Source organism: Euprymna scolopes, chromosome 32 (assembly GCF_053919585.1).
Source record: "Euprymna scolopes isolate OS-2025 chromosome 32, ASM5391958v1, whole genome shotgun sequence".
Classification (NCBI taxonomy): Eukaryota; Metazoa; Mollusca; class Cephalopoda; order Sepiida; family Sepiolidae; genus Euprymna; species Euprymna scolopes.
In genome coordinates this window covers 10,630,053-10,657,942 of record NC_136513.1, presented here as the reverse complement: position 1 = coordinate 10,657,942, position 27,890 = coordinate 10,630,053, and the positions used below count along the sequence as shown (strand labels likewise).

At 34.5% G+C, this 27,890-nt stretch overlaps 1 protein-coding gene across 1 annotated transcript in view; it reads right to left on the bottom strand.

The window, feature by feature from the left end:
• LOC145256086 (uncharacterized) overlaps positions 1 to 14,702 on the bottom strand; it is a 114,240-nt gene extending 99,538 nt beyond the window's left edge. Inside the window, exons 1-2 of the mRNA XM_080114668.1 lie at positions 14,573 to 14,702; positions 13,027 to 14,472 (exon numbers count right to left, since the gene is read on the bottom strand). Coding sequence (XP_079970794.1) covers positions 13,027 to 14,472; positions 14,573 to 14,702 — 1,576 coding nt within the window. The remainder of the gene's footprint in view (positions 1 to 13,026; positions 14,473 to 14,572) is intronic.
• Positions 14,703 to 27,890: the final 13,188 nt, after the last annotated feature.

The following is a 27,890-nucleotide window of genomic DNA, read 5'->3' as shown; positions in this document are numbered from 1 at the left end:
ATCAATGAAAACGGGGCGGGGCGGTATTGTGGCGTTTGTAGATCAATAAACAGTACTCTGTTCGTTCTTGAGCAAAAATAAATTATTAAATGTTTTCAAGTCTCGTATGATGATGTAGATATTAATTATTAGTTTCATGGAAACAGCTCTACACAGGGCAGGAAGCTGCTCGATGTAAGGAACAAAAATATAGCGATCGATAGGATTCAGTGATCGATTCCAAACCAGCACCCAGCAATTATTCCCCTTTTTCGGAAACATCACCAACGAAATGTGAGGGCTACATGGAAAAAATAAGTGAAGTTGGTGTTACCAGGCTGTCCGAAACGAACTTACTATCTACTTTCTACTCTCCTGGTCCGATAGGTTTCGCCAGTGCAAATATGTATAATATAAATGAAAAACTGAAACCTGTGATGACAATAGATCAATAAAAAAAATATTAGATGATCCAGTCATTCCGTGAATTATCTGACATAAAAATATGTCAGTCTAATTTTTTAATGTCTAATTTTCCTAAAACGTAATTCCAATGTTACGCCGAGTTTTATCATTTCTAAATACAAAGCTTGATTTTGGTGTACTCAGCACAGGCATTGGTTTAGATGTAAGTTATAAAAATATACTATTTAAAAATTTGTATCAATCATTTTAATTAAATTATAATTATGGTTTAGATGTAAGTTACAAAAATATACTATTTAAAAATTTGTATCAATCATTTTAATTAAATTATAATTATGGTTTAGATGTAAGTTACAAAAATATACTATTTAAAAATTTGTATCAATCATTTTAATTAAATTATAATTATGGTTTAGATGTAAGTTACAAAAATATACTATTTAAAAATATTTATCAATCATTTTAATTAAATTATAATTATGGTTTAGATGTAAGTTACAAAAATATACTATTTAAAAATTTGTATCAATCATTTTAATTAAATTATAATTATGGTTTAGATGTAAGTTACAAAAATATACTATTTAAAAATTTGTATCAATCATTTTAATTAAATTATAATTATGGTTTAGATGTAAGTTACAAAAATATACTATTTAAAAATTTGTATCAATCATTTTAATTAAATTATAATTATGGTTTAGATGTAAGTTACAAAAATATACTATTTAAAAATATTTATCAATCATTTTAATTAAATTATAATTATGGTTTAGATGTAAGTTACAAAAATATACTATTTAAAAATATGTATCAATCATTTTAATTAAATTATAATTATGGTTTAGATGTAAGTTACAAAAATATACTATTTAAAAATTTGTATCAATCATTTTAATTAAATTATAATTATGGTTTAGATGTAAGTTACAAAATTATACTATTTAAAAATTTGTATCAATCATTTTAATTAAATTATAATTATGGTTTAGATGTAAGTTACAAAAATATACTATTTAAAAATTTGTATCAATCATTTTAATTAAATTATAATTATGGTTTAGATGTAAGTTACAAAAATATACTATTTAAAAATTTGTATCAATCATTTTAATTAAATTATAATTATGGTTTAGATGTAAGTTACAAAAATATACTATTTAAAAATTTGTATCAATCATTTTAATTAAATTATTATTATGGTTTAGATGTAAGTTACAAAAATATACTATTTAAAAATTTGTATCAATCATTTTAATTAAATTATAATTATGGTTTAGATGTAAGTTACAAAAATATACTATTTAAAAATTTGTATCAATCATTTTAATTAAATTATAATTATGGTTTAGATGTAAGTTACAAAAATATACTATTTAAAAATTTGTATCAATCATTTTAATTAAATTATTATTATGGTTTAGATGTAAGTTACAAAAATATACTATTTAAAAATTTGTATCAATCATTTTAATTAAATTATAATTATGGTTTAGATGTAAGTTACAAAAATATACTATTTAAAAATTTGTATCAATCATTTTAATTAAATTATAATTATGGTTTGGATGTAAGTTACAAAAATATACTATTTAAAAATTTGTATCAATCATTTTAATTAAATTATTATTATGGTTTAGATGTAAGTTACAAAAATATACTATTTAAAAATTTGTATCAATCATTTTAATTAAATTATAATTATGGTTTAGATGTAAGTTACAAAAATATACTATTTAAAAATTTGTATCAATCATTTTAATTAAATTATAATTATGGTTTAGATGTAAGTTACAAAAATATACTATTTAAAAATTTGTATCAATCATTTTAATTAAATTATTATTATGGTTTATTAGAAATGTCCGTTTTGCTTTGTTACATATCGATACATCTATTTTCCTTTTTATGCTGACATCCATCGACAATCTATTGAACTGATAAGCAATATATATTAGAACAATAGAACGATGATATTACAATAATAGTTATGCGTGTGTATACGTTTCTTTAATAACGGTATGCAATTTTGAATGAGATGCATAATATTAAGGGGTACAATTTTTTTTAAGAATTACGCTTACTTATATTCTTATTAGAATAAGGGGTCACTAGTTCGAAAGAGATTTATTTACAACGGGTAAAAAAATAGAAACGCCAAGGATCTTACTCCAGACTAAAATCGACGGTAGAATTAGACTGAATCCTGTGTCGTAGGGCAGGAGAGATTTCAAGTCTAAGTTTGTCAGAATGCGTGTCTATTAATACTTATGTCCCAAGTGGAATATTTACTTAATTCTAAATTGCTAACGAGGGAACTAACATTGTTTTGTCGTAGAGATTAACTTGATCAACGACGGGTAAATACAGGTACTACTTTTCCAAATTTAAAGAGTTTGGTAAATACAGCGTTCGTAGTAATTTTTCACTTTATTCGATAGCGAGTTGAACAGAACATAAATATTTTCAAACACATTTGACACAAACGAATTTCTGAATATCATTTAATCTTTTATTAAATCCATATTTTAAAGAAAAAAGGATAAACCTGAGATGCCTATCGATTTCAAATAATTCATAAAAATCTGAGTGTCAAGCGATAATATATATGAACATTTAAAGCAGCTCATTGACTTGACTATAAAATTACTCTCTGTCATATTTGCTCTCTTTTAGTTACCTTTTGTTTCGTTCTCTATTTTCTTCTTTTTCTCCCTGTATTGTATAAAATCTCTCTGTCTCTTTCTCTCTTTATCTCTCTCCCTCTCTGTCTCTCCCTCTTTCTCTCTCTCTCTCTCTCTCTCTCAAGTTTTCTCTGTATTCCTTTCACTGGCTTTCCTTTTTTCTCTATATGTGAATCTGTTACCTTTTCTGCCTTTCTGTCTTCCTTTCGCTCTATCCTTATCTAATTTTCTTCGTGTCTTCACAGAGAACACGTATAAATGTCATGCCAAAGAGAAAATTCCAAAACAAATACTATAATGTGTGTGTGGATAATATAAATAGAGTAAAAACAAAAATGGAAGACATTTGTCTTCCATTTTTGTTTTCTGATGTCCGATAAAAGTATGCTAGATTTAGAATTGTAATTTTGTAACACAAGAGCATGTACATATATGTAGACATATTGATGTTTCACTCACTAGAATGAATGTTACTGAATTTTAATTAGTGTGTCTTTGAGGGTAAAATATTATTGTTACATATTTATATATATATATATATATATATGTATCAAAATGTTAAAAGTTTGAAAAAATATATATACGCATATCTATATGCAAACATTTGTATATATATATATATATATATATATATATATATATACTTGTTTATTGTTATATAAACATGCTCACATCCCGCTGCTACAAATAGCCACTTGTTTCAATCAAACAACAGACCAATGAATAATAAGATTATTCATTGAACTTTTGAATAGTCAAGTCGCTGCCTGATGATATCTGTTGTTTGATTGAAACAAGTGGCTATTTGTAGCAGCGGGATGTGAGCATGTTCATATAACAATAAACAAGTATTATCAGCTCTTTTTTATTGAGCACTATCTAACAACCTCGTTGAATTCATTAGTCCATTACTTTTGAATATAAAAAACCCGAGTATATATATATATATATATATATATATATATATATATATATACTGCGTGTATATATATAAAAACACCCTTTTTAAGTCTTGATTTTGTTTTCACAGTATATATATATATATATATATATATATATATATAGAGAGAGAGAGAGAGAGAGAGAGAGAGAGAGAGAGAGGGAGGGAGATAGAGAGAAAGAGAGAAAGAGGGGGTATGTTTATTGCAGAGCGTAAATGTTTTATGTATTATATTACTTGTTTGAAGGGAGATCGTTGCTTATGATTGTTAAATATTGTTTTACATTTTTCAATATGAATCTTGCTTTTACTTTATTTGTTCCAAATCAAGTATCGAAACAAAACGTACGAGAACATTTTTATACATGACTTCGTATTGTTTTTAAACTTTCATTTTACAAAAAAAGAAAAGAAATCCGTATTGTCTATTTCGAAGATCCAGTTGCGTTTTCATGATTGTTTTCTTTAGCGCTCTATTGTTAAATATGTTATTGATAATAGTTTTCTGAATGTTCGCGATGATGAGAAATTCGTTGGTATTCATCAGCAATTAGAACAGCGGGGATTGCAGAACGTAAAGAGGTAGTGGGAACAGGAGTATCGGCGGAGAATATCGACTATGCCCTGTGTACAGAGAAAAGATTGCATATAAATAAAATATTAAAACAATTTTACTTTCTTAGCAATCATAATAAGCTAGTTTAATTAAATTATGATTCGGCTTGTGTATTTTAACGTATGGAACCCTGTGTTTATGCATTATAACCACGTGCTATGGCCGGGATAATCCTGGTCGTTTACATAAAACGTGAAAAAGTGCTGAACCGCTGAACTAACGGAACTAACTACGTTTGAGAAAATATTTATTTGATTTATAGCGGGAAATCTTTATTTAAACAAAGAAAAAATGAGAAATATTTATTTGAACAAAGAAAAAATGAGAAATATTATGTGAACAAAGAAAAAATGAGAAATATTTATTTGAACAAAGAAAAAATGAGAAATATTTATTTGAACAAAGAAAAAATGAGAAATATTTATTTAAACAAAGAAAAAATAAGAAATATTTATTTAAACAAAGAAAAAATGAGAAATATTTATTTGAACAAAGAAAAAATGAGAAATATTTATTTAAACAAAGAAAAAATGAGAAATATTTATGTAAACAAAGAAAATATGAGAAATATTTATTTGAACAAAGAAAAAATGAGAAATATTTATTTGAACAAAGAAAAAATGAGAAATATGTATTTTAACAAAGAAAAATGAGAAATATTTATTTAAACAAAGAAAAAATGAGAAATATTTATTTAAACAAAGAAAAAATGAGAAATATTTATTTGAACAAAGAAAAAATGAGAAATATTTATTTGAACAAAGAAAAAATGAGAAATATTTATTTGAACAAAGAAAAAATGAGAAATATTTATTTGAACAAAGAAAAAATGAGAAATATTTATTTGAACAAAGAAAAAATGAGAAATATTTATTTGAACAAAGAAAAAATGAGAAATATTTATTTGAACAAAGAAAAAATGAGAAATATTTATTTTAACAAAGAAAAAATGAGAAATATTTATTTGAACAGAGAAAAAATTAGTAATTTATTTTAACAAAGAAAAAATGAGAAATATTTATTTGGACAAAGAAAAAATGAGAAATATTTATTTGAACAAAGAAAAAATGAGAAATATTTATTTGAACAGAGAAAAAATTAGTAATTTATTTTAACAAAGAAAAAAATGAGAAATATTTATTTTAACAAAGAAAAAACGTATAATGATTGGAAAAGTGCGCTTGTAATCATTTGTATGTTAATAAAAAAATGAATATTTATTCGTAAAACTTTTATAATTTGTTTGAAAATTAGAATTTGCAATTTAAGCATCAAATCGTAAAATATTTTTGTATGATCCAAAGCAAAAATATGCGCTGTATTTGGAGTTTATATAACTATGTCTATTGTATAAAAGTTTCGTAAAACTTTCCAGTAATTGTCCATTAGAGTGTTCTCGTTGTAACAAGAAAGAATATTGTTTTCATTTGTCAATTTTTGGGATTTTCATTTAAATATATATGTAAGATGTTCGTAGTCTCATTTAAAAAAAATAATAACTTACTTGGTGAAGGTTGGCCGTAGGAATTGTTCATTGAAAATGGAGCCAAAGATTATTTCTTGGACGGGTCCCAATCTCCCGACCGAAAAGATGTAACACTAGTGTCTGTAGGCATTTAATAAATATTATAGTAAATAATAATGGCAGCCCCTTTACGAAACTTGTTTCTTATCGTTGAGCACTTTCAGTTGTAATAAACTCGGTCAACTTAGCTCATGTGCCCAGATCGCCACATAATGAGTGACATTAAAAGTAGTTAATAAGAATAAATGTTTAAATATCACATTTATCCCTCACGGTTGACTGGGAATCTTCACTGCAAAGTAGACTATTTTTATTTTTATCAAAATCTATGAAATCGTCTATTTTTTTGTCAAATTGATTTAATGTCTGTTCAAGTAAGGGGGCCTTTCGCGGTTTAATCGAGAGAAAGTTTTACGTGCCGTCCTGAAGTGCCTTAATCGAAAATATATGTTAGTCTACATTGCGTTGTAGAGAACGTATTGTTCATTTTATAACATTATTTTTATATGCATCGATTTGAATTAAAGGTCAAAATGCTAAATTCAAGTATAATGCTTCAATTATGTTCTAAACAGAAAACATTCATTTTTTTACAGTGCCCCTAATCTATCTTTCTATAAAAGTGAAAGTGTCTGTCTGTCTGTGTATCTGTGTGTGTACATTTCCCTACGCAATAACTGTCAATTTTTAGTCTACAGACTCGAAATTTTATATACAGGGTACTGAGATTTGGGAAAATCTATGTCGGTTTTCGGCCAGAAATTTTGCGATGAAGGGGTCAAATTTCAACGATTTCACCTTTGAGAACTCTACCAAACTCCTCCGACAATTTTGGGTCTAAACATTTGCAATTTCAGATATAAGTTCATTGGACATGGATCTAACTTAATAACTTAATTTGAGTCCAAAACAATAAAATGTTAAGGGGTCATAATAGGGGTCAAAGTTTTTAAAAAAAATTGACCATTTTTTTTTTTTTTTGCTCAACATACATCTCCAAATACTCGGGCAACGCCGGACACCCATGCTAGTCTATCTATATATCTAGAAACGTGAACGTGTATGTGTATCTGTGTGTCGATGTATCTGTGTATCTGTGTGTGTATTTCCGCAAGACTGCTTTGGCATATATCGATTTCGCTTGTTTCTACATACGCTAGACGTACACGCTAGTTTTTTGTAATGGTACGTGTTCGTGTTCTTGCTTGGAAAAAGGAAAGAAAAGTAGCATTTCTATGAAAATAATAGAAATAAAACCTCTTTAGAAATGCATCAACGCAAAATGATATTTAGCAGAAGTTAACTGAATGCGTTTTGCTTCTAGCCTCTCCTTGAAATGTTCGATTACAGGCAGGCGAATAGGTATGCATGCGTATATAGAAACAATGCAATGAATCAAAGAATTGACCCTACAGCGAAGTGAACTTAAAGATGAGACGAGTAGGTTTATTTGTTATCGACTTCAGATCAGCAAATCTAATCGTTGGCAATCCTTTCCACAAAATAGATACTTTTATCGGAGCATATCTTTTGAAAACAACTTAAACAATGTAGAGGCTGATGCTAAGATATACGTGTTTCTATCGTAACGTAAGCCGAAGAGGTTATATGTTGTCATGTTGGTTTGTTGGTTTATTTGTGTACCGGCCATTTTCTATATCGTGTATCGAATCGTTACAAATCTAATTGGGAGAGCTAAATCGGGAGGAGGTAAGAGCGAGGGAGTAAAGTGGGATACATAGAAAGAGAACAAGCACTTAATCTTTCGTAAGTTTCATCTTATGATCTTGAATATGTGTCAAACATTGACTTTTAACTAAATAAGGGAGAGTTGCGGAGGTAGAAATAGAGACAGAAATACATGTAAAAATACAAATATAATAATATAAACACACACACACACACACACACATATATATATATATATATATATATATATATATATATATATATATATATATATATAGTTATTTTTTATTATTATAATTAAATACCTACAGACACTTGTGTTTCATCCTTTCGGGAATCTTCAGTGCAGGGTGTCACGATTAACACCAGTCGACAGATCCGAACTCGGCAACACGAGCCATCTTTGGCTTGATTAGCAAAGACCGTATCCAATCGGCTATCATTAACCGCGTGAAATAAAATTGCATTTAAACATTTTTTTTTTTTTTACATAGGCATCATTGTCGGGCACACGGGTGGGTTCCTGAACAATCTGAGTGAGGTCATAGGCAATGGAGAAATCATGACAGAACCTCCCCTCATCATCGGTCTTGTTTGAGTGGGTCAACCATTCGACGTTGTGAACATTGAAGTCTCCACATACGTGAATGTTAGCTGAAGGATAAGCAGATAGGACTTGGTCAATTTTCTCAGATATGCTTTGAAAGATAGTAAGTCCGCTGTTGTGGGGGCGATAGAGAGTAAATATAAATGCAGTAGTGTGAGCTAAAGCAACCCGGAAGCACATATAGGGTAAGTTAGGATCTTTCCTGGAGTTGTCCCTAGCACATGGAAAGCTATCTTTTATATAGGCACATATTCCATGACCATGGCGATCTTGGGGGTCAGGGTTAGAAGTTAACATTTTAATTTTGAATGTTTTTTACGCCAGTCACAGAGTGGGCTAATCGTTATACGATGATCTATGCATAAGAATTAACTTGACCGACTGAGTTCAACGGAAACTGTTCGATATAGAAACGAGTATATATATATATATATATATATATATATATATATATATATATATATATATATATATATATATATATATATATATATAAGACCTGACGTTGTCCAGAATATAATGAAGGTCAACCAATGTTCTATATTTTTATTGTTACAAGTAGACATGATATCGATTTTTAAATCGAATCGATTGTTTTGTTTCTCTAGTTGGGGACTCACCGTGGTGCTTCGGATGGAAGCTTGACATGCCTCCTTACAATGTATTCGTCAGCAATGCATTGTTGCCTACAGTTCATTGGTGTGAGACTACTGCTGATTTTATAACATAATCTAATATCAAAGCTTGAATTTATGTTTCAAGTGTAAAAGTCAAGTATCATAGTTTAATTGTGGTCTAAATAGCAACGTTCATCTCGAACGTGTTACTGTCTCATCAAAGAATCACCCGTTCATTTTATATGTGCTTGTGCGGTTATGAAACTTCTCGAATAAATTTGTGATGTTAGGCTCTATAAGGATGTTAACTTTGAGTCAAATAGAACTGTTTCTTTTTTAATCGAATCAACCGATCAAAAACCTCTCCTAGACATATAAACTACATTTATATGACATTAACAATAAATTGGTGCAGCTATTTCGGAGTTCATAGGGAACGAACTCCCACACACGGAGACACATTCGGATACACCACAGAAAAAGCGCCTTTTATATATATTTTTTATTTTAGCAGATATAAAATTAGGGAGACGTGGGGAAATATGACTGAAAAGTGACTCGTATACAACGCACCAAGTTGTCAGCCCGTGCCGCTATTTGCTTCTTTACACTTATTCATCATTAAAGATAGCATTTAATAATTCCACGTTTATATTAATTAATATAATACGACTAAGAAAACTCCTTTTTCTCACTTGATGATAATTTTGATTGTTAGATTGGTGAAGTTGACTAAGATATAGAAAAAGATAAATGCTTTGCCGAAAGGAACAGATTAGGGTATTTTGTGAAACTTTCAGAAAAAGACAAAATCAATGGACATCGTGAACTTTTAAACTTTATACAGAGATTCAACCTTGGGGATTCCGTCCCTAATATTGTGATACTGCTGTGTATTTGTCTTACTCGAGCTATTAGCGTCGCCTGCTATGAGTGCTCTTTTTCGAAACTGAAGCTCATAAAAAAACTCCATTTGATAAAAAATAAGCCTAATAAATCTTACATACTTAGTAATCCTCTCCATAGAGAGGGAATGTGTCGATAGAGTGAATTTTGATAGAGTTATTGATAACTTTGCCGAAAAACAAAAAAAAAACGAAATGTTTGTAAATTTTCAACCGACTTGATGCTTATTATAGTTCTCTCACAAAAAATACATTTTTAGACTTATTTTCAATACATAAATACATTTATTTTAAAAAGAATTAAACTGTGTTTAAAATGGTTGAAACATTATTAACAACACATTTATTAAGTGTCACGGTTTAACATAGAGATAACCCTCACGGATTCCGAAAAGCACGGATGCAAGACTTGTTTTTCTGTTCGGGGGGCCTGATCACTTCATAATAACATTATGAAGAAAAATAAAAGAAAACTACATAGGACTATCCTCTCCTTCATACAGCCATGTTTTATTTGTGAAAATTCAAAAATAGCACCAACAATAAAAAAGTAAATAAAAATTTTATCATTTCCCAACCGTTTCATGTTTTCAAATGTTTTCATTTAAATTTATAAAATACATTTTTTTTATATGACTTTCCATTTCTTAAATTTCGCACTTTACCAGAGCTATTGCACACAAGGTCTTCAAAAAACGCCGATACAAGACGTTCTTTTCTCTTCAAGAGGCTCGAATTCTTATTAATATCATTATGAAGAAAAAGAAAAGATATCTACATCGAACTATTGTTTATATACTTATTATTATTCAAATTATTGAAAAGAAATTGTAAAATTAAATTAACATAAAAAAAATGGGAAGTGTATCAACATTAATCTGAATGGGAATTGTGTAAATATTTGTTAGATAAAAGTAAATATTTTGAGGGCTTTTTAGAATTTTAAAAGTTTTAATAGGTTGGCATATGCCAGCAGTGTGGGGCGGCGTTACAGGTAATCATTTGCCAACGGGGTCTAGAAAACAGGTAATTATATGCCAGTATGGGGGAACAGGTATTTATATGCCAGCGTGGGGGAAGAAGGCATCAAATTAAGACTTTTTGTAGTACTTTGTCGTTTTCAGTAATAGCACCTCATCTTCGTATTGCGAGTTTACTGGTATGTCTAATGATTACTAGTTGGTCTGTGTTTCCAAGCGGATTCGGGAATTCGTCCCACAATTCTCAAGTATTGTGACAGGAAATAGATCCGAAAGTGAAGATTACTGGTGTTTGCGATCTGGGAAAAGTGCCAGGAACATAATTGTTTGTGTTCGAATCTACTATAGAGAAACTATAATTACGGCGTTCGGCTGCATCTGATAAACATAGAAGCAAAAAAGATGTCCCCATTTCGCTTGAACACAGACAGGACGTTTTTACTAAGCTCAGAATTGTATATTTAGAATTAGAGCCGTCAATACATTTTCAAAGAATCCGTATTTTAATTCGTCTGTTACGTCTTGTAACAGTTTCTCTCTAACTTAAATTGTAAAATATAACTTTACAGTATAAATAGTCCCATACTCGTGAAACAAACATCTGACTATTAGCTTTCTTTTCATGATTACTTGTACTTGTACTTGAAACGACATTCACCCTGGAGGATTTGAGTCGGCTTCATGAAGATGCACATCTCGTATCGCTGCGGCCCAAGCCCGGCGATCGGAGGCAAGATCCCGAGTGAGCAACAGCCAGTCACGTCTCCAACGAGACAGGCCATAGATGAGCGGGCCCGAAATAAGCTCAGCGTCGGCTTTGATAGTCCCGAGCCACGTTCTTAGCTGGCCACCGACACGTTTTTTTCCAGCCGGGTAGAGGACGTGGGGAGATAGCCTCGTGGATAAAGACCCCTGCATCACAGCGAGAGGCATGGTCGAACCATCGAAGGCGTCGGACCCGCAGTAGGTCAGTAATTGCCTGGAGATTGCAGCGACGCCGGACTTCTTTGTTGGCGACGAAATCCGGGGGACGGACATGGAGAATGCGGCGGAGATTGTAGTGGTCGAAAACTTCTACGCGTCGCAGATCCGCTTTCCGTATGGGCCAGGTCTCACATCCATACAAAAGTATTGAGCGGACGAGGGCCTGGTAGATTCGTATTTTTGTCCTCAGATGTATTTCAGGCCGTGACCATAATCGCCTTTGGAGTCGACAAAAGGCAGTTCGTGCGGCATTAATGCGCGTTTCAATCTCATTCATGCCTTGACCGGTACCAATGAACGTGCAGCCCAGGTATTTGAAGCTATCCGTCTCCTCAAGGGTTTCCCCGTTGAGAGTGACGGAGGACCTTTCTGCTTGGGGGATGCCAGCCGATAGAATCTTCGTCTTGCTGGCGTTGATTCTCATGCCGATGGCAGCTGCCTTCTCCTGGATTCGGTTCAGCACCGTCTGTATGTCTTTGTAGCTCTCCCCGAGAACCGCAATATCGTCCGCGTAGTCCAAATCGGTGAGATGAAAGTTACGCCCCACCACGACGCCAGGATATCCAGGCAGCGCCTGCTCCATGATCCAATCAATAGCGTAATTGAAAAGGGTGGGCGAGAGCGCGCATCCCTAGCGGACACCACTGCTGACGTTGAAGAAAGAGGAGTTCTGGCCATAACAGCGGACACGCGTGCGAGTCCGATGGTAGTAGGCCTTGATCAAGTTGAGTAGCTTCGGGGGGATACCATCTGCTTCCATCACTCTCCACAGGGTACCGCGGTCGACCGAGTCAAAAGTGGCAGCGAAGTCGATAAAGCATACGATTGTACGCTGTTGGTAGCACCAGCGCTGTTCCAAGGCTCGCCTCAGCGTGAATATTTGGTCGACGCATCCGCGGCCAGGTCGGAATCCGCATTGGTTAGGTCGAGTCCTTCTGTCCCTTTCGTATTGAAACCGTCTCAGAATGAGGATAGTGAAGACTTTGGCAGCGACATCTATAAGGCTGATGCCCATGTAGTTACTACATGTCCGTTTGTCACCCTTCTTAAAAAAGGGAAGAAGGATGGCGTCACTCCAATCTTGGGGAATCTCCCCACTATTCCAAATCTCAGAAATCAGCTGGTGTAGGCGAGGGGTTAATTCATCGATTCCAGTCTTGTAGACCTCAGCCGGGATACCGTCCTCGCCTGGAGCTTTGTTATTCTTCAACTTGGCAATGACGGCTCTGATTTCTTCATGGCTGGGGGTATCCGACGAGCAATCGTAGAGATCTGCAGCAGTGGGGGTGTTTTGACCTGGTATTGTAGGTGGAGGCTGGTGGTTCAGGAGTTCACGGAAGTGCTCGTGCCACCGATCCAATCGTGCCTTTAGCTCAGTAATGATTTCACCTCCACTGTTGTGGATGGATTCGCTCACGGATGACCTCGTCTGTGTGCTGGACTTCAATAGTTGATATAACTTGCGGGAGTCCCCTACCGAGGCCGCATGTTCCATGTCAGTTGCGATATTGTGCCAGTAAACATTGCGGTCGTTGCGGGCAGAGTGCGTTGTTTCTCGGCGAAGGCGACGATAGTTGGCATCTCCGTTGAGTCTGGCACGTTTAGCCTCCTCACCCAATTTCACCGTTCGACTTGAGATCCAGTCCTTTTGACGACGCTTTGTGAAACCCACGGTGTTGGCCGCTGCTTCAGTGACGTCCTTTTTGAGTGCTTTCCATATATCTTCCACCGATTCTTCTGGTTGTAAACCATTGAATCGGTTGCGTAGGTCCAGTCGAAACTGAGTCGCAGTGTCGTCCACTTTCAGCTTCGTGATATCAAGACGTTTTTGACGGGAAACGTGTTTGTTGGCCTTCAGTCGCATTGTGAGCTTGGCTCTAACAAGGAAATGATCCGAATCATGGGTATTTCCTGTTTCAGCACCTCTGTAAGCGCGGCAATCACGCATATTGCTTACCCAGCGTTTGCGTATCAAAATGTAGTCTATCTGGTTCGCCGTGACACCATCATTCGAGTACCACGTCACCAGATGATGATTTGGATGCTGAAACTTCGTATTGGAGACAATGAGGTGATTGTTCATCGCGAAGTTAATGATACGTTCGCCATTGGCACAGCGATTCCCGACGCCAAATGGGCCCAGCGTAGATTTTGTTTGAGCATCCGCCTTGTCAGTTCTGCCATTCCAATCACCTGCTATGACAAGCATGTCGCCGGCGGGGGTTCCGTTGACGGAAGCTTGTAATTCGTTGTAGAAGGTATGCTTTATAGCGTCGGCTGAGTCTAGCGTGGGTGCATAGACTGCGATGACAGAGACGTTGTGGATAATTCCTTTTAGCCGAATTCGGGCAAGACGAGGGGGAATGGGTTCCCAGTCCAAAAGAGATTTTTGTGCGCGGTCGCTCAGAGCGATTCCGACGCCATACAGTCCTGAGTTTTCCGTTACCCCCACTGTGATAGAGGTGGTAGGAAGTATCTTCTTGTGGTACCTTGATGGATTGGTGAACACTGTCTGGTAATCTGACCTCAGACAAGCATGCAACGTCCACCTTGCATTGGTGTAGAGAGCGCACCGTTAGGGCTTGTGCCGCCTCAGATCTCAGGGTTCGGACGTTCCAACAGGCGAAGAAGTAGTTCTGTCTTCTTCGAAGCATTCCGGCTTGCAAATTTAACACTTGTTCCACCGGATGAACAAGCGCGTCGGCTCCCGCGTACGCCGTAGTAGGGTCCGCAGTTGTATAATTGTGCATATTTCTCATGAAGTTTCTTGGCAGTAGTAACCACAGGCGGACGCCAGTCGCAAGTGTACACTGTGAGTGTGTGCCCAGGAACGGATATCCTTGCCGCTGATTGTCAGCAGACGCAGAGGGATAGTCCGACCATGGAGCCGCCGATTATCGACAGTCGTTCCATGGGTTTGAAGACAGGTTGCCGCAAGTTCCTTGCAGACGCAGACTATCACCAGGCGCCGCCGGTTGCTGGCAGACGCAGCTGGATTTAAGAGCAGACGAACAGTTATAGCGCTGAACACTCGCTTGCATTCCCGCTCATTCGGTGTTAGCCGGTCTCGCGACGTGGACGCATGGGCGTGAATTTGTCTGTCAGAGGTTATAAGTGACACACGCCTTATGGAACCATTTAATAGAGCAGTGGGGGCTCATACCCATATGCCCAGCTCCGGCATAACAGACCATTTGAGACCAAATGGTCTTTTCATGATTAGCTTCATTAGAAATTACTTTTCATAGTTGTTTCCCGAATGGCCTATTTTACACACTGCCATTAGTTAAATCAATTGATCGATCGTCTGATTCTCTTGTCTAGAACATAAGTATGACGCGGTCGTTGAACGGATCTCTCGGTTACTGGAAACTCTTCTATCCGATCGGGAAAGTGTCTCTGGTGTGCTTGTTAACTCAATTTTGATCAAAACATTCTGAACCTATTATGTCAGCCTTTGTTATTGTTTATTTACCTTTGCAACTTTTGTTTATTCTAACCATATTTTTACTTATCGACACATCTCATAGGTTATAGTTTGACATTTTATATTGATTATTGAACTAATAATACATTTGCTTTGGGAATTGCTAGGCAAAATATACAGCTAACCTAACTACGTAACTGATTTTTGAATTTGGATGATCTCGGTTTGTTCCACAATCAGGTCGAAATAAGTTTTCAGAATTTTTATAAACGAATATTAGTGTTGACTAATTCTTAAAATTCTCTTGTTACTACCTTTTTGTCTGTAATTTTCATCGTTGTTTTTTTTTTATTCGTTAACTATGACATGTTTTCTTTTAAAAATTTATCTACCTTTCTTTAAATTTAGGTTACTTGCCTTACTCTGTATTCAATATTATTTTGATTTCAACAGAAAGTTCTTTACTAGCCATTTTTCCCTATTAATACAGTTATTATATTTTTGGTAGAATCAGTTTGTCCACAGTGTTGTTATGACCGCGTCGGAGCGAGAATACATTTTTTAAACTGTCGACTATTTTTCCTGTTAAATTGAGATAAGTTTTCTATAATTAAATAACTTGAGTTTTATTTCTTCCGCCCGTCACACCAATAATTTCCTGGGTAAGGTTAACACTTTTATCCAAACTTCCAACTTCTGTACACGTAACGCACCTTCTCTCAACTCCTAACGTACTTCTGCTAATTCAACTTATTTCTTCGAAATCGAAAGGAGCATCTCATTTGCATATCGGGTGGTCATTTTGCAGGCATATAAAGAGATAAGGCAGCCATTTTTGTTTCTTTCTTCTTCATTCATTTCATTCCACGACCGACCCGTTGAATTATTCACACGTGATATTTAGGTAAGTCGCACGTTTCCCTACATTTTGTTTTCTCTACCTTTCAAAGGGAATTAATATTTGTTTTTTTATTTAATTCTTATAACATATGCTACACCAGCTATCTCAATGTTTTGGAATCGCTTTAATTATATATAGATTTGAAATCTGGCGAGTTTTTAAGCGTGATACCTGGTTCACTTACTAAACTTTTATAAAATAAGCCGTCCTTTCTCCAACTTTTTGCAAAGAAAAGTTTTTGGGTTTGGGGGCATTTGCAGTTGGCTGACAGTTTGGCAAATGGAAAAGTGGCAAAATACTTGTTTACAATATATATGTATATAAGATTCTCCTTGTCATCTTGTTTCCACAATGTGAAACACTGCTATCTTTTGTGAAATAATGCTGTATTAAGACTAAATAAATCAGGCGAAATTTTGTTTCATCAAGGAATTCTAATACCTTTTTTTCTTTGGTTAGATTGAGTGGACAATCTTACAATATTATTTAGTTTCTAATCTCCATAAAATCGGCGAACTTTTTCAGCGTCCGCCGAATCATCACGGTTCATCGTAAAAAAAAGATTTTCATGTCTTATATAAAACTCTTCTATAAAAAAATTCAGAAATTCTATATTCATCCGGAACATAAGTGAACGTCTCAATAGCATTCCAAATTAGGATGTGATAAAATGACGTATTATATCAACAGCGTTCATTTTACTTAATGTTTTGAATTAATTTTATTTTATTGCGGACTATTATGCTCATCTTTTGTTAGTGGTTTCATGACGTTTCGGCCAACTATTACTCTGGCCTTCATCAGGTGGTAACCAATACAGATAGGAACTCTGAATCTCCTGACTGCATTCACTGCAATTACTGCCTTCCATAGTTGTTGTCGTCTCACCGCGTAATACCACCTGATGAAGTCCAGAGGAATAGTTGGCTGAAACGTCGTGAAACAACTAATAAAAGATGAAGATAACTGCCCTCAATAAAATAAAATTAATAAATATTGTTCATCTCAATGAATTCCGATTAATGTCTTGAGTAGTAATTTTTCTAATTGTTCTTTTTTTTATTTCGATAAAAAGCCAATGCTTTATTTCGGTTGTTGTTTTTATTTTTCTCCTAGTTTGTTTAGTAATGTTTCTTCCACATCTGTTGTTGTTGTTGTTGTTGTATGGTTCGTTATTAGTCTTCTCTTAGTGATCTAGTTGCACATTAATCATATGGACATACAATGAGTAAAAGTCCTCTATAATTTCTTTAAAGACATTCGCCTTTCTGAGACATCATGCAATTTTAAAACTTTCTTTTCAATATGTTGAGAGAGCGAGAGAAAATAATCTTTATTCGTAACATATTTTTGCTTATTGAATTTTTTACCTGAAGAGGTTTCTCACCGTATAATAGTTTGCTGTACAGTTTAGTAGCCTTGAATATGTTTCGCCGAAGAACAATAAAAACGTTCGTTTCTGAATGAACTATTATTCGACGTTTGGAAATATTTGTCTAAACAATTTGTATAAATGTGTAATGGAATCGTTTACACGCTCAATGTGAGTAGATTGCTATCGTTTCGCAGACCATAAACAGCTAAAATTCTTGAGTAATTTTTATTTGTAATATTGAGTATTCGACTATAATTTAAAATCTATTGAAGCCTGTAATTTAAAACTGATTATGACATAGTAAATGCTCGTGTTGCGACGGATGAAGGTATATTTCAAAATCAATTAAAAATGTTATTACATAAAATGATATAGTATGTTGAGAACTTGTTTAGATTTATTAAAATCTATCAAGATGGCAAATAATGGTCCCCATTTAGATGCTTGATGATGTATTGTATCCGGCAATCGCTCACCGAAAAGTACTCTCATCCACTGTACAGCTAACTCTCTTATCCGAAGCACACTTTTCTACCTCTTTGAAGTATTTTCATGAACTCTGCTAACGAAACTTTCTCATTTTCTTTATCCCATATATCTTGAACTCCATTTCGGCATATTTTGCTACATTTTTTTCACTTGAAGAAAACTTATTGAGCTGGGTATATTTTTTTCATTTTTAGTTAAATGGCGTTTCTATGTAATATTTTTGCAACAGAGTAAAATAATCATTTCACTCAACAAAAGTTAAAGTAACTGTTACTAAAAAAAAAAATTCTTCGTTACTTTTCTCTCTTTGTTTCCCCTCTCTGCCCTGCTCTAAGCAAGTCTGACGACCTAGTCCACAAACTCCAAAATTCCATCATGACAAGTTTCAATAAAAAATACACGATTAAACCCGGATCTGAAACTTCCAACGTAGACCCCCACTATCATGTCTCCTTCTCCAACATCAGGGGTCTACGTTCTAACCTTCCAGAGGTTGAAGCCCAATTACATGAGACTAAACCAGACCTTTTATTTTTAAGCGAAATTGGAATTGGACAGACTATTTCCCTAAATGAGTTCGTAATTAAAGGATACTCTAACCTAACTTCCAAATCTGACTCCCAAGATCGCCATGGGCATGGAATATGTGCCTATATAAACGATGGCTTTCCATGTGGTAGGGACATCTCCAGGGAAGATCTTAACTTACCCTATATGTGCTTCCGACTAGCACTAGCTCACACTACGGCATTTATATTTACTCTCTATCGCCCCCATAACAGCGGAGTTACTATCTTTAAAAGCATATCTGAGAAAATTGACCAAGTTCTATCAGCATATCCTTCAGCTAACATTCACGTATGTGGACACTTCAATATTCACAATGTGGAATGGTTGACCCACTCAAACAAGACCGATGATGAGGGGAGATTCTGTCATGATTTCTCCATTGCTTATGACCTCACTCAGATTGTTCAGGAACCCACCCGTGTGCCCGACAATGACGGCCAGTATGCAAGTCTCCTAGACCTTTTTCTCTCATCTTGCCATGAACTATGTTCAGTTTCCGTTCTGTCGCCTCTTGGATCTTCCGACCACTCAGGTGTATCAATTAAGATAAAAATGAAACGTAATAAGTCCTCAGACGTACCTCTCCATCGTACAGTATATCGATACACTATGGCTGACTGGGATAGTTCCGTACATTTATATCGGATCTTCCTCTGCGGTCCATGTTTAAAATGGATGTGTCGTCTATAGTATCAGACCTGACAGAATGGTTAATTGTAGGTATAGACAATTTCATACCCTCGAAAAAGTTCCAGCAAAAACCTAACAGCCAGCCATGGTTTTCTCCAGAATGTTCTGCTGCTATTGCGCACAGAAATCACTTTTTCCACTGCTTCCAACGTAATACATGTATGGAAACTATAGTCGCTTTCAGAACTGCCAGCAACCATTGTAAGAAAGTAATAAAGAAGGCAAGAGAGTTGTATGCTCAGTCCGTCAAGTCACAAGTAGCTGGGCAGCGGCTTGGTTCCCACCAGTTTTGGCAAATTGCAAACAGAATCCTGAACAGAAGCGTGTGCTCTATCCCAACTATCATCAATGGATGATGAGGGGAGGTTCTGTCATGATTTCTCCATTGCCTATGACCTCACTCAGATTGTTCAGGAACCCACCCGTGTGCCCGACAATGACGGCCAGTATGCGAGCCTACTAGACCTTTTTCTCACAACTTGCCCTGAACTATGTTCAGTTTCTGTTCTGTCGCCTCTTGGATCTTCCGACCACTCTGTTATATAAATTAAGATAAAAATGAAATGTAATATGTCCCCAGACGTACCTCTCCATCGTACAGTATATCGATACACTATGGCTGACTGGGATAGCTTCCGTACATTTATATCTGATCTACATCTGCATTCCATGTTTAAAATGGATGTGTCCTCTATAGTATTAGACCTGACGGTATGGTTAATTGTAGGTATTGACCGTTTCATACCGTCGAAAAGGTTTCAGCAAAAACCTAACAGCCAGCCATGGTTCTCTCCAGAATGTGCTGCTGCCATTGCGCACAGAAATCACTTTTTCCACTGCTTTAAACGTAATAGATGTGTGGAAACTAAAGCCGCTTTCAGGACTGCCAGCAACCATTGTAAGAAAGTAATAAAGAACGCAAGAGAGTTGTATGCTCAATCTGTTAAGTCCAAAGTAACTGAGCAGCGGCTTGGTTCCCACCAGTTTTGGCAAATAGCAAACAGAATCCTGAACAGAAGCGTGTGCTCCATCCCAACTATTATCAATTGACCTGAGTTTATCTCGTCAGCATCAGACAAAGCCAAACTCTTTGCCAAGAACTTTGCAGCCAATTCTACCCTTTGCGACCAAGGCCGCCAACCCCCAATATTTCCTCCTGTATCAGAAAACACACTATGTGATATACAAATATTTGTATGCGATGTTGCCAAGCTAATCAAAAACCTTGATTCCAGTAAAGTAACTGGCCCTGGCGGTATTACAATTATAGTACTCAAAAAACTTCAATCAGAACTAGCACCCATACTTACAAAACTGTTTAAACGTTGTCTTAAGGAGAATTGCTTCCCATCATCCTGGAAAATTGCATCAGTATGCCCTGTATTTAAGAATTCAGGTGATCGCTTATCCCCCTCTCATTACAGGCCAATAAGTCTCCTGTGCGTCATGAGTAAGTTGCTGGAATCTGTGTTAAATAGAGAAGTAATCAACCATCTCAGCAAAAATAACCTTCTTAGTGACACACAATATGGTTTCCGTTCTGCTAGATCTACAGCAGATATGCTTACAGTTATATCTCATAGGATTTGCGAATCTCTCGACAGAGGCAACCTTTCTATTGCTCTTGACATATCAAAGGCCTTTGATAGGATATGGCATAAAGGTTTACTTCACAAGATCTCCAGCTATGGTATAGCTGGAAATGTCTTCTCAATTATTAAATCATTTCTCTCTGATAGGTTCATAAGAGTAGTAGTTGATGGGCAAAAATCAGAAGCTCACAGTATAAATGCTAGAGTCCCTCAGGGGTCCATCCTGGGCCCAACTCTTTTCATGACCTACATTAATGATCTTCCAAATCACATCCTTACATCATTCGTAGACATTTTTGCCGACGACACTACCATCTATGGTAGCACATCTAAGACAGTAAACGACCAAGTTCTCTCCGATTCTCTCTCCTCTGATCTTGATCACGTTGTACAATGGGGAAAGGAGTGGCTTTTAATGCATCTAAAACCAAGCTTCTATCTTTACATCATCAACGTTCTGATTCCCATCTGGGATCAATTAAAATGAATGGCTCTCGTCTTGGGGAGGCCTCAAGTTTTGACAGGTTCTGGGCTTGACCTTTACTTCTGATCTTTAATGGAATACGTACATCAAATTTGTTGCCAAGGCCGCTGGAAAAATGGTCGGATCCTTCTATCGATCCAGTAGATATCTCACTGCTGATGCAATTCTCTATCTATATAAGAGCCAGGTACGTCCAAGGATGGAATACTGTTGCCACATATTGGCAGGCGCTGCTAGAAAAGACTTGTCCTGCCTTGATAGGGTTCAAAATAGACTTCGTGGCCTGGTGGGAGATGTCCTTGTCTCTTCGCTGCAGCCTCTATCTCACAGAAGAGATGTTGCGAGTTTGTCTCTGCTTTATCGTTATTTTCATGGAAAGTGTTCGACTGAGCTTTAATCTATGGTCCCCCCTCGCCAAACTTTCACAAGAAACACTAGACTAGCTGAAAACATTATCAATAATTTTCCCCACTCTTTATCTGTGCCTAAGCCTAACCATAGATTCCATGATCAAAGCTTCTTTCTTAGAACTGCACGCCTGTGGAATTGTCTTCCGTTTTCCTGCTTTCCAGCTATCTATATTATGGTTGTCTTCAAGTCCAACGTGAACAAGTTTCTGATGAGCCGTTCCACTTAAGTTAACAAATTTACCGAACTTCAATAACTATTGATTACTATATTGTCCTTTTGACTACTCTACACTCTTTAACCCTTATCCTTGAGTGGCCGATCGGCCTTGATAAGTGGTAACGCCTATGTAAAAAAAAAAAAAATTTTTAATTTAAAAAAAAAAACCTACATCTTATGATAATAAGCTATATTCGAGTTTCCAACATTCCGGAGGAACACATATTGTTATAATACTTGATCAACATAAACAAATCTATATAAATCTATTCCATTATATATATAAAAGTGAACGTGTCTGTGTGTGTGTCTGTACATTTTCGTACGTAATAACTCTGTCAATTTTCTGTCTACAAACTCGAAATTTGATATACAGGGTACTGAGATTTGGGAAAATCTGTGTAATTCATTTTCGGCCAGAAATTTGGCTGTTAAGGGTTCAAAGTTCTTTGATAACTCTACCAAACTCCTCTGACAATTTAGGTTCTAAACACTTGAAATTTTAGATATTGGTGCCTTGGACATGGATCTAACTTAATAACTTGATTTGAGCCCAAAACAGTAAATGTTAAGGGGTCATAATAGGAGTCAAAGTTTTAAAAAATTAACCGCTTTTTTTTTTTTTTTGTTCAACATACACCTCCAAACACCCAGGCAACGCTGGGCTGAAATGCTAGTATAATGTATAAAAATAACTGTCTAATCAATATGAGCGAACAACCGGCTCTCAATGTATCAGTGTGATCGTGACATGTGCAAAAAAAACATAACGATCTCTGGTAGTGGATTTAGTTTTTTTTTAAAAATGGCAGCATGGCATGGTAAAAATGATGAGGATTATAAGGAGCATTTCTATTTACGATTTGCATTCCCTTTTGACTCAGTCAAGTACATTCGTGATATATGCGAGGACTATCACATTACTGTAAGAAATTATACACAAGGAGTGTGTATGCTTCCAAGAAATTCTAGCAACGGTTAACTATTAGTGAAATTAGTGCATAAATAAAACAAATTTGAATCAAACTAGTGAATGAAAAAATTAAAAGGGGATAAAATTAGTCAGAAAAAAATCCGAAATACAAAGATGTACTTCACATTAAAGTATTTAATTCAAATCTGCGGAAACGATAACCTCGGAAAAAATATTTTCCATCAATGACGGATAAGAAGAAATGAAGTAGAAATGGTTTAGCACATCTAAAGTTATTAAAAAGCGTATTCGGTTTGGGAACTTAAAATATGAAATCCCGGTTTTTACGAGTCTGATTAATATAAATCGCCGAAAAATATCATGAAATATTAGAAATCGGGAAACTGATTCCGGATTGATATTTCTCCTTCTCTGCTATTAAAGATATTGTAATATAGAGCAAAAAAAAAACGATTATTTGTTCGTGAATCTGTAAAACTGACAGGTTAAACTTTCCGTTGTTTTCATGCATACCAAACAGAAAATTAATCTGCAGATTTAACTACCCAATGGAATAGCGTTTGATGTACGCAGTTAATTTTTTGACACCGATAATTTCCCCAGAGATGGTAAGCTTAACATGGAACAAGGTGTCTGTTGAGGAACTTTTCACACGAGACCTTTGATCTTTTGTCGTGTGGTAGTTTGATTCTAAGCCTAAAACACGTGATCTGTTGTGGAAGTTGAAGTTGAATGCGGCCAATTAGAAACCAATATTTTTATTTTAGAATTTTTTTTCATAAAGTACATCTAGAGACTAAAATAAATGTTTAAATTTATTCTGAGAAAATTTTTCACAATAACTCTAGGGTTTGTAAATTAATTAGGAAATTAACACAATAATGTCTAAGAAAGTTTTCTATATGTGAAAAAAATTAGATGCATACATAAATCTATTTATTTTTAATCAACAGATTTGCTCGCATAATGCACAGCAGGCTTCGTTGCGTAGAGTATTAAGCTGTAAAATATTGAAACAGTTGTATTTTCTTCTCTTTCTTTCTCCCATGCTTTTTCCTTATCTATCTATCTTTTTATATATATATATATATATATATATATATATATGTATGGGGTGTTTGTATATATATATATATGTATATATATATGTGTGTGTGTGTGTGTGTGTTTGTGTGTGTGTGTGTCCGTGGAAATATACGACGCTAAATGCAGAGTAAAATGTAATATTTATTGAACAAGTTCAATTTAAGTGGTACGGTTTTTTAATTAAAGACACATTATTGCTCATATTTTTTTCATTTAATTATTTAGTTTTTATTTTATTTTTTTAACTGTTTAAAACCTTTATACTATATTACTGTTATAATGCAGTATAAAACATTTTAAATCTATTTTTCATGTTAGAATTTTGGACGGTAAAAAATTATTAAACCATTTCGACAACTTTTTTATAAAACAAAGTTTACAACAGTGCGTAAAACGAAATACCTTTAAAAATCAAATTTTAAACGGCAAGTCTTCAGTTAGTATGTAAGAGCACTTTAACATAATGTTATTAAACTTTGTTCAATAACAAGTTGTCATAATTGTTTGATAAATGTTATATTTCACTTTGCAATTAGTGTCGCGTACTTTTCCCGAGCATTCATTTTCAAGCTGAAATATCCCATTTTTCTATTAATCTGGTGAACAAGTGAAAAGGAAAGATTGTATATATCGGAAGGCTAAATTGAAAAAAATAATCGAAGTTCGTACGACACGCGAAATCCGTCTTAAATTTAATGAAAAATCGTCCCATGTGACACTTTTTCATTTGTTCTGGTGGGGGAATGTGACATAACCTTTAAATTGGATTACATATTTAAATAAGAATTTAAATATTCAATTTTAGGCCAACGAGAAATGTATCGGTTTTTAGTTATTTTTCTGTTTTAAAAATCCATTTCCTGAATAATTTCAGCTTGGATTTGAATTATTGCTTTTTTTTTTAATAAAACATATTTGAAAAAGATTTCAACTTATAATAAAAAATAAAATACATATGTAAATTGCCGATAAAAAAGCAGAAAGGATTTAGTTTTGTTTGTATATTCTAAATTTTGCAAGTCAATGTCATGATTTTTTGTATTCTATTTTGTGTAATACATGAAAACAAAATGCACCTCGTATTTTAGTTTACACATTCACCAACAAATTATGCAAAATCGTTCGGGTTATGTTAAATATTTTAAATGAAAATAAATTAAGAAAATGAGCGGAACGATTTTTTATTTGTAACGCAAACCAATTCACAAAGGCAGTTAGATTTATTATTATTTTATTTTATTTTTTTTTTTTTTTTGTAAACCGGAACCGGATTTATTTATGCATATTTAAGCAAAACGGGATAAACAGTTTCAACGTGTAAGCAAGAAGAATTGAGTTTTTAATATAAAAGTTAACAGGATAAGTAAATTAGAGTTAAGTTAGTGTGAAATATATTAACATTATTTGATTAGGAACCTGATTGTCTTGAATGAACATTAAATACAATGTTATATATGTGCGTAATAAATAAACTTTGCTTAATCAGACAGTATAAACAGGTATTCTGATATATTTATACATATATACATAGCGCCTTGAGTTTTTTTTTTCAAATTGAAAGAACTACTGCGGTCAGCGAAAGAGTGACAAAAAAATATTACTCATCCACAAATCATGACACAATGTACTAAATATTATGTGTTATATTGAAATATTTTTATGGGCGAAGTAACGTCCCTATCATTAGTTATATTAGTTCAAAGTTATGTAATAAAATTTACTGATTTTTCTTTATCATGTTTCTAAACTATTATGCATTTCTCCTGTTCAAAATAGAGAAACATTACTTGCGTTTAATAATAATAGATTCAAAAGCAATAATCATACTTAACACATTTTAAAAACATTAAAATTCATATATTATTTTTTAATCGAAATTCATTATTGAGATGAGTATTATTTATATTAATTTATTTATTGCGGACTATTATTCTCATCTTTATTAGTTGTTGTTTCACGACGTTTCGGCCAACTATTCCTCTGGCCTTCGTCACGTGGTAACCGCGACGGATAGGAACTTCGAATCTCCTAACTGCATTCTCAGCAATCACTGCCATCCGTAGTTGTTATCGTCTCACTGCGTTTTTGGCCACGTTAGTCTCTGACTTCGGACCCGTGGTGCAGTTGATAGAGACGTTGAATCTCTACGGTTGCAGATGATTATTGTCTAAAGATAGCAGTTTCAATCCTACCCAAAGCCGGCCAGAGGCTTACTTTGCCAAAAACGTTGTGAGACGACAACAACTACAGATGGCAGTGATTGCTGAGAATGCAGTTAGGAGATTCGAAGTTCCTATCCGTCGCGGTTACCACGTGACGAAGGCTAGAGAAATAGTTGGCCGAAACGTCGTGAAACAACAACTAATAAAGATGAGAATAATAGTCCGCAATAAATAAATTAATATTAAAATCCATGTCTACATTGGGTAAGGAAACGATTTGGTGGTATTAAGATCTTTGATTAAGTTTTATCTAATTAATTATCTTGTCATCTAGGATTCCTGATAAGATTATATCCTGTCAATCATATTATTTCTAAACTAATGCGATAGCACATTTGCTTCTAATGGTTCTGAGTGAGTGCGTGTAAAGGTTGTTCTATCTAATGTGTGATTTGATATTATATTATAAGCAGCTAATAGCTATCGTTGCGTTTAATTGTAAATCCATTTAGCTACGTATCCCACCTATACAGTTAAATAATGCAGCTATAATATAGTTAGTTATAACATACTAATGTGTATTATTCGCTCATTAAACTATTTAGGGTTGGAGCCGTATATAGGTACATTAAAGATATTTTCTTATTTTCAATCATATTTTCTGCGTTGATTTAATGAGAATGTGAAATCTCCTCATTTAGTATATCACTCTCCAGTTCATAGATCCTTAATGTTAGTGTGGTCGTTTGATCAATGTCTTGTTCTCTTTTATTTTTGTGCTAGATTTTTTATATTATTTGTTTACAATAAATGTTATACTAGCATGAGTACCCAACGTGCCAGTGGTGGTAACCAACCTTAACCAACCCTCAGAGAAAAGGAAAACAACTTTTGTTTGAATTAAAATAGTAGCGCGTACCGGTGCGAGCGCGAAAAACTGCCACAGTAGCCAGGCTCGAACCTGTAACGGGAAAAGCAAAATGAGGTAAAAAAAAATGTTGACGCGTTAGCATTCTCGGCATCGGAAACTTACGACTCCACGGGCCTTCGAAATAAGGTGCCTTAAACGTACGGTGAGATCGCTAGGCGTATTATTTTGAAAAAATGTCGACGCTGAAATTTACCTCTCCTTGCAAAAAACAGCCTCGTTGACCAGCACAAGATAAATCTTTTGGATTAATTTTTACATATTTGTCATCCGAAAAACCGATACAAATTTTGTCATAGTCTGATTCGTCTGTCAAAAGTATTTTGCAGACATACAAACATACACGGACAGATACACATACAAACTAACACGCATGGTTCCTTTTATATAATAGACTAGCATGGGTATCCGGCGTTGTCAGGGTGTCAAGAGGTGGAATAGATAGGCTATTCAGCAACCAACCCCCTAAAAATAAATAAATACTCGTGAGTACCCGTGACAGCGTAAAAACAAATTACCCGCACTAGCCAGGTTCGAATCTTTAACGGAACGATGGAAAAAGAGGTGAAAAAGGCAAGCGCATTAGCCGACTTTATGACGTCGAAATAACATAATTTAAACGTGCGTTTGGGTTCCAAGCCGTGAATGATTTGCAAAAATGTCGACGCAAAAA